The 8,989-nt window shown below is 36.2% G+C and overlaps 1 protein-coding gene across 1 annotated transcript; it reads right to left on the bottom strand.

The window, feature by feature from the left end:
- Window positions 1-1,336: 1,336 nt before the first annotated feature.
- LOC114757564 (uncharacterized) lies at window positions 1,337-1,933 on the bottom strand. Its single transcript, XM_028946636.1, has one exon. It carries the CDS (start codon window positions 1,931-1,933, stop codon window positions 1,337-1,339), a length of 597 nt encoding a protein of 198 aa, XP_028802469.1.
- Between the last annotated feature and the right edge of the window lie 7,056 nt (window positions 1,934-8,989).

Below are 8,989 nucleotides of genomic sequence, written 5' to 3'. Positions count from 1 at the left end.
GCCCATAGACCTCTAGGTTCCAAGTTTGGGCCTTAGCCACGAACCTAGAGATGTTTTCGGCAAGACTAACATTGCAGGCCCAATTTTTTGAGACTAGATTAGAAAAATCGGGGTGGAGGATCCAAGAAGCAAGGAAACGGAAGGGCGCTGTGCTTTTACGTTCGTTTTCTTCTGTCTTTATCAATAAGGGTCTGTGATCACTTTGGGCCTTAGGGAGATGGAGCACTTGAGTTGAGGGTTGAAGTGTAAGCCATTTCTCATTGCATAAAGCCCTATCCAAACGAACCATTACATTGCCTCTCTGCCAAGTAAAACGAGGCCCATTATATCCGAGATCCAACAAGCCCAAGTTTTGCATTAGATGACGAAAATTCTTGCACCCCGACTGATATAAGCTAGAACCTCCCTGTCGTTCTCCTTGATTTAGGGTGGCATTAAAATCGCCAGCCAATAGCCATGCAGAACTTTCGTCCCGCTCTAGGTTGATAAGCTCTGCCCAAAGTGTTTTCCTCCCAGCATGGGTGGGACTTGCATATATCGCTGTAAAGAGAGCCTGTCCTTGTCCTGCATCATTACAGATAGAAGTATGGATGAATTGTTGATGATTAACAAGAATTCTAACCTGCACTTTCATTGTCCATAAAAGCCAGATGCCGCCGGAGAAACCTGTGGCCTCTACTCTGTGAGAGTTTGGATACCCCAGTTTCTTAATAACATTATCTGCTTTAGTTCTAGAAATCCTCGGCTCCACCAACACGGCAATGTCCGGTCGGTAATCCTGCAGAAGAGATTTTAGCACTCTGTGAAAACTATTCGAGGCTGCTCCTTGGCAGTTCCAGACGAATATTGAGCTATTCATATTGCAAGGTTGATTAATTTTCTTTATCAGGGGGCTCTGGACCCATGTCATCATCAATGCCATAGTCCATAGCTTCCACGAATGTTGTTTCTTCATCAGAGGGCACTGTTGCTCCAATGGCTTCAGCCAAAGCTTTGGCTATTTCCCGAGAAGGCGTCCCAGCCTCTTCTGTTGACTTGGGCCGAGTGTTTTTGATTTTAATATTTGGTTGAACTTTAAAACCTCCTCTTTGTGGGCTTCGATCCGGTGGCTTAGGAAGCAGATTCTCTTTCCCCTCCCTTTTCATGGGCTTTGCTTTTGGCCCAAGTGAAGTTTTGGCTACGTCTTTGACAGGGTTAAGCGCCTTTCTCTTATCAATGATAGTCACAGCTGTGTGCTTGCTTGGATCTAGCGTCGTCGGGATTCTCATCTCTTTGTATGCTCGAGTTTCGAACAAGGATTCGGCGGAGGTTTTATTAGCTGTGGTTTTCTTTGGACTCAGTCCTTTTGCTTGCTTCGGTCCTCTAGAAATCGTTGCCTTCGTGGGGGATCCTTCCTTGTGTTCCTGTTTACTTGACCAGCAGATGAGACTGACATCCTTACATCAGGGCTTTCTGTACGATTATTTCCTTCTTCCTGTTCCTCTGACATCTCGGGGGTAGCTAAAATATTGAACCTATTTCTACCACTGTCACCAGGCATGGAGTTGTTATCTGTAGATCGGCACGGATTCCGGCTTCGCCAGTTGCGGGTTGGCGCCTTCATCCAAGCACCAAACATGTTACTCTCACGCGCCTGAACGGCACGTGCTTGGCCTTCTACTGCTATCGGCGAGGTCTGAACATTCACAGCAGAATTCTTCGGACTGATCTCCTGTTCAGCATGAACTGAAGTTTCAGGATTGGAGGCCTGCAGCTTAAGCGGGCATGTGGCTTCTAAGTGTCCATATCTGCCGCATTGGTAGCAGATGGTAGGTAGTCCTTCATATTCTACATACTGGGTAATCCCATCGAGCCTTAATTTTGAGACTAGAGGCTTTGTAAGATCAAGCTTCACTGCCAATCTAGCAAACCTGGCCTTATCTAATCCTTCCATATTGTAATCTATTTTTAAAACTTGACCGATCACATTTCCAATTGCCCTAAGCACACTTTTGTGATAGTAATGATATGGCAAACCAGGCAATCTCACCCAGCCATAGACTTGCTTGATTTCCAGGTTAGAGGGAGACAAGGAAGGCTCCCATGGATGCACCGTTAAATAATGCCCGAGCACTACCTAAGGACCTCCCAACATTGCCTTCTGATAGTCAGTGGCGTTCTCAAATTTAACCATGAAACAACCCCCCTCAAGCTCCGTAAGCTTGAAGTTACCAGTAGGTTTCCACATAGTAACAATTTTTCCAAATAACGTCTCTTGGCGTATGTAGCGCCCCAGGAGTTTAACAACGACAGCATATTGCATACATTGATACATATAGTCATGAATCCTTTTGGAGAAAGTGATGGAAGGAATAAGACCGTCCATCGCTACAACCACATCTTCTTGCTCGAGTGAGAACTCGTCAGTGTCGTTCTTTTCTCTCCCTTGGTTGGCTGCATCCTGTCCTAGAAGTTTTTCCTTAAAGGTAGGATGAGCTGAGCATTCTCCTTCTGCCGTCTCCTTGTTAAAATCCTCATACTCCATGTGACTAGTGGTTCGTCCAGTCAGACCATCTTTCCCTTCCTTATCTCCTTCTGCAAAAAGCTGCTTTTGCACATTAGGCTCGTCCCCGGGTGTTGCCATCTGATTCACATTATCTTCTGTATCCATATTTTCCGTTCCGTCATCCTTATCTTTCACCTTCACTTTCTTCGGTATTCGTTCTTCATCAGCAATGGGAGAGCGTTCTCCTTTTTCCACGAGCCCTGTTTCAACTATTTTCTCCATTTGGAGATTTCTCTCTAGGAAACTCACTCTTTCCTCCGCTGCAGTGGGCAGCGGAGTTTTCTCTCCGGCTTTTCCTCCGCCGCTAAAATGCAGCAGAGGCGGTGTATTGCACAAACTCCAAGAGACAGCTTCTCACTCCTGAACCAGAACCTTTTTCGGCATTTTTGTCTTTAGCCATGTAGTCAGTGAATGTGTGGGAATCACCTGCGCCATTTTATAACATTTACTCATAAAACTATTTCTGCTCGTCCTTTTTATGTAGGATCCTTTTTAGAAAACAAATTTGGTTCTTTTTATAAATTTTTATAATAATTGTAATGAGCATTAAATATTTACATATATACACATGCATATTCATATTAATTTTTCTTACCAGAATATTCATATTTAAGAAAAGTAGTGAGAGGCTGGTAAAAAAAAAAAGTAGTGAGAGAATATAAATTAATATAATATTCTTAGAATTCGGTGTAGTTAGTAAGGATAATATTGAAAATCACTTTATGACAAATTCAATGTTCGTAACTTTTTTTTTTTTTTGATACATGGGAATTTGTTAACAGTTTCTTATAATAAAGACAAGAAGGAGTGGCGCAACATAGTTGCCGATATGAAACATATCAGCCTATATTGCATATCATGTCATCTTTTTTTTTTTTTTTTTGAGCAAGCATATCATGTCATCTAAAATTTAAAAACAAAGAGGAATTGCTGGTTTGTTTGGCTCATGATGACACACAAGTTATCGAATTTTTTTCCCTTTCGATTTGCAGTTTAACTTAAAGCCAGGCCCAATTTCAACCCATCAAACCTAAACTTTACTATAATTTTTATACAGCATTACTCATATTCAATCTCTTATAAACTTTGAATCATCTACAAATAACCACGGACCTTTACAATTTAATAATAAGCCTTTATCAGTTTTCATGTCTATGCGAACAACACTTCACATATTATTAGTTATATACAAACTTTGATTCATATATAAATAGTCTCCCAAAACTTCAAACTGCATGAGGATGAGTAATGTACAAAATTAATCATATGGGTATTATTTGCATAAATATAAAAGCTTAACGTGTTCATTGTAAAAAGTTCCAAAGGTTGGAGGTGTTATATGTACATGATTCAAAATTCACGGACGTTATGTATAATTTAGCCTAATTTTTATAAAACAATACCCTAATTTGAATTTTATCTATTTTATATTTTATTTCAGATTATCATGTAAACTTATAGAACTTTTATACATAGATAAACAATAATTTGGTTTCTTTTGGTGAAGCTCTTAAAAAAATTTAATTAAATAATTGCAAATTTCCTGGATTTTAAATACAAGATAGATTTATTTTTAAGAGAACATTACCATATAAGCAACGGTTTTCGTCAAGTTAAACTTTCCGAATCAAATCTACTATAATAGCAAATCGAAGTTAATTTAGAAAATCTGTCATCAAATTCAAGAAACAACATATTATCCTGATGATCAAGATAATTAATGAACTAAACTGCTTCTTTGTAATGATTGTCTAAGGCAAATAAACCAATTTATTATTCAGGTAACTTTTCTTCCCAGCTTGAGACTTTTATCATTAGTAATGTTGAATTTATATCTTTTAAGGGAATTAGTGGTCTTGTGAAACAAAATAGTTGAAATTGAATTGGAACACATTCATGGGCTTATCTTTTTCTGAAGTCAACAATGGCTGTGCTTGTTGACACAGCAGCAGGAGAAAGAGCTTTTTTTAATAAGATATACTTTCAATAACATTGAAAATTAACTCATTTTACAATTATTTCAAAACAAGGATATAATGTAATACATGTTGAAAGAGTGGGCTCATTGGAAAATTTGATTTAGGTGCAAGGGCATTCTAGTCATAGAAAATTAGTTCTCATGTGTAGAATGAGGAGTAGTAAAGCACTAAAGCCTATTGAATGTTTGGAGGAAGATGACTCTAAGGATAGAGTTGCTTCATATTGAAGACAACTCTGGTCCATATTGAATGCCAGGAAATAAGGAACATATAATAACTGCGGCAGTGCACCCTCCTTTGTATTGGGCGGAGAGTTCACTACAAGTTTATAATAGCTGATCATATCAGATTTGATTATTTAGATTTCCTACTTCAACGTATAAATATTTTGATAAGTGATTTGTAAATTGTTGGATGGAAAAAAGTTGATATTTTATACTTAATCATAATTGATTCTATATTGTGTTGTTTCATTGTTTGTGATTGATAAAGAAAACCAAAAATAAGGATCACAATTATTATTGTTATCCTACAGATGGTGCAACAGTAAAGGCTGAATAAAATCAGCAAGGGAACATAAATTTTCAAGGACAGAAAACTAAAATAGACTACCAAGCTTCAAATGTAGGTTTCTACTTTTATACAACTTGGAGGATGGAACATATGGTTTGAATGATGGTGACAATGAAAAGTATGATTGCAGTAATAGAAGCCACTGTTTTCCAGGGTGTGTTGCTATCTCTTTCCAAAGTTGCCTTCAAACTTGCCTCCAAAGTTGCCTTTTCGTTGCGACAAGGATCTTCATAAAACTCATTCAAACTTTGTGAAACGTCAAGGTGTTTTTTTTACTGAAATTGCAATAATTTATATTTTTCCCAAGACCTTTAAATAATGTAGCAACCTCTTTGACATCACCTAGCAAGTTGTTGATAACCTTTTTATGAGCAAGAACCTCCACATCTTCATTTGTGTTAACTAGGTTGTCCAATACAAGCATATAGTCACAAAAATATGTTCCAAATGGATAATGACACTGTTCTAAAACCATGACATTTCGAAACAAAAATTCAGTCTTATCGTCGACTTTAATTTGAGGAATCTGTAAAACAGATCCTAAAAATTCCAAGTCTAGTGAGCACTTGCTTGTGCTTACCTCTAACTTCACTCCTGCCTCTTGTAACTCATTTGCAGTGTATCTAAGCATATCGGGTCCATCCCTTTGAAGGAATCTCTTTTCATGTTGGTTCTCGATAAATAAAATAATCTGAGAAGATCTGTGAAATGTTTTATCTTGTGATTAGGCCTTAACTTTTGCATGTTATGCTGGTCAAAGTAGGAATATTTAAGCTGAATAAATGAAGGGAGATGACCTCTACGGTTATGAGGAAAGGCTATATCATATAGCACTTCAAGGAAAAAGAATGGAAGTTGATTCTCAAGTAAAAGCAAATCACAACGCATATCAATCCTCAACCGTGATTGTGATAGTTTGGCATCACGTTTCATCTGACGTTTGTAGTGCATAATAAAGAGTTGAATGATGAAAGTAGAATCCACTAATATCAGTTTCACAAAATCCTTCTTGCTATAGTTGATGCTCTCAAAATAAGAAGCACGAACCATTGGCTCACACTGTTTCGCCAAGTCAGCCAAAGTGTTCAAGTCTGTCATAGCATTTTGTGCAAATCTTTTAAACATTATTTCTTTGTGGCTCTCCATATCTTGCAGCCTGGCGTCACAGTGATGCAAAGGACCGATGGAAACCACTTTAGGAGTGTAGGCTTCCTCTTTTAGAATACGGATCTTTGAGGGCACTCTGTAGATACAACACAAAGGTGACAAGAAACCATCTTCGCTAATCTCTGTCATTGCTTTTATGTCTATGCTGATCGCCTCATCTTCCGTCTATGTATCAATTTAGATTCAGAAGAAAACCACAAATTATATATTAGCAAAGCAATGAAGGTGACCTTAAGACTTGGGAAATATAAATGTTTTTCTTTCCTTAATAACTGAACTGTAATCTCATCACCGTTTGTTAGGAATAATTAAGAAAAGAACCAAAAAAAAAGTCTCCAGTGAATCTAACAGGGTGCGAGCATATTAAAGGGAGAGTAACAAAATTAAGAAAAGTCATCATGAATGAAAAGCGCAGGATACAAATACTTGCAATCTGAGAAGTATATATCTTTGAATGGTGAAACAAAGTTTGGCTAAAAAAGTCTTATAATTGAGGAATTATATAAACAGAAGCAACCTTAAAAAGTAGTAAGCATTATAAAGAAACTCTAGAAAACAAGAAAAGGCTTCATCTGAGAATTGAAGAAAAAAGAGTAGTAAAGGATGATGCGTACGTGTGGTTGTTGCAAGTCAGGGGAGGATGAATCTGATGCAGACTGAAACGAGAGAAGTTGTCGGAGCTCCACCATTTGTTGAGAGGCCAACTCTGTTTGATTCATCTCAGTATTATGCATTGCTTCTGCCATCAAAACTTAGCAAACACCAGATAGATAGGTAAACCCCAGCAGATGTGAAGGAGGAGGAGAAAGTTGATCTGCTCTGCTCTGCTTAGCAGCCCGCACCAAAATATAGAGGACGCACCACATTGTGTGGCTCAGCTGAAGCGGCGATCTCCTACTTCCTTGACTTGACTCTTTAACATCTTGATTTGGCAGCTGCATTAAATAACGATCACTACAAAAAAATACAGGGAATTAGTGATCGGTCACTAATCCTTTACAACTTCTTTCACTAAAATTAGCGATGGAATTTAGTGATGGAATTTTGAAAAAATTCCATCACTAATCCTTCACTGATCCGTCGCAAAAAATGTAATATAAATATATAATAAGTATTTTTTAAAATTGTTATTCAAATAAAAATATAAAATATCATATTTTTAAATAATATATTATATAAAAATTAAAACATAAAAATATTATAAAAGAAAATAAAAATATACAGTATACAACTTGTTATTTCGTCAAATATATGAATAAAAATATAAATTATTATTATTTTTGCTAATATATAAAAATTAAATTCAAATAAATAATAATATATTAAATTATATAATATATATTAAATTATGTATATAATATTTATTATATATATTTGTATTTTTTATTAGAAATATTATATATATTTATTTTTGTATAAAAATTTCGCAGGTGTTTCTTAATTCAACTGGCAAAGGTTTCAGTATCCATGTAGGAGGTCCCAGGATCAAACCAAAACTCCTTCACAAAATTGAGCCAACTTGTGACGTAGCGATGATGTAGACAAGGTGATGATGTGGGGTTCACAGTGATGGACACATGGCGATGATGTAGATGAAAAGATGATTTGGCAACATGGGGGAGAGAGGGCTGATGAGGTGGCAGCTGGTGATGACGTGGAAGCTTATAGTGATAGACACATGGCGGTGACGTGGCAACATGGGAGAGAGAGGATTGATGAGGTGGTGGTCACAAACATGACATGTGGCGCAATTAATTATTGCCACGTGGTATTTTAAATTTATAAAATAAAAAAATTAGCGATGGATTTGTGACAGAAAATTCAGTCACAAATTTGTGATGGAATTTTCTGTCACAAATCAATCGCTATTTTGTGAAAGAATTTTTGTGGGATCTTCGTCATTAATTAGCGATGGAAAATTTTCGTCACTAATTTCCGTCGATAATCTGTTAGTAATCTGTAGCTAATTAGTGATGGAATTTTGAATTCCGTTACTAATTATTTAGTGACGGTGAAATTAGTGACGGAAAACATTCCGTCACTAATTCCGTCGCTAACTAAATTTCGTTGTTAATTTTGATTAATGACCGAAATTCCGTCACTAAATTCCGTCGCTAATTTGATTTTTTTTTGGTAGTGGGTATCCGTACAAAGTGTTTGTCGGAAGCTGTTACTTTTGCATAATTGCTGCTTGAAGAAAAATTAGAAGAAAAATTATTGTGAGGTCTCAAAAATACAAAAATGAATATAATTGATAAAAATCGCGGTATGGAGCTATGAATTTTGTTGCCATGCCGTGTGCGAGAACTTGTCATCCACATGTTATGGGATTTTTTTTTAGTAATTACATTCCTTTATTTTGAAAAGTAAAAAATCATTAAATAAGTAAACTTCCATTATAAGTATATTTTTACGTTTGATATATTATTTTAGTCAGCTCACGTATTTAAATTTGCAAAAAAATTATTTCATTAAGTAAACTTATCATTAAATGATTTTTAAACAACACCTATGTTTAAATATGGGTATTTCATTCCAACATGTGAAACTTAACCATCAGCTGATAATAATTGGATGAAAATATATCTTAAAAATAGAAGAAGAGTTTGCGCTTTGTGGGACTATTGATTTTAGGTAGCTTCATGTAGGTTTTAAAAATAGAAGATATATAAATATATAATTAAAGTAATATAGCGAGTAGTCAATGTATTTTTTAATTTTTTTT

This window comes from Neltuma alba, unplaced genomic scaffold (genome assembly GCF_004799145.2).
Source record: "Neltuma alba isolate B1F8T4 unplaced genomic scaffold, ASM479914v2 tig00010610_pilon, whole genome shotgun sequence".
Taxonomy (NCBI): domain Eukaryota; kingdom Viridiplantae; phylum Streptophyta; class Magnoliopsida; order Fabales; family Fabaceae; genus Neltuma; species Neltuma alba.
The sequence above is the reverse complement of the archived record's forward strand: the minus strand, read 5'-3'. Positions and strand labels throughout refer to the sequence as shown.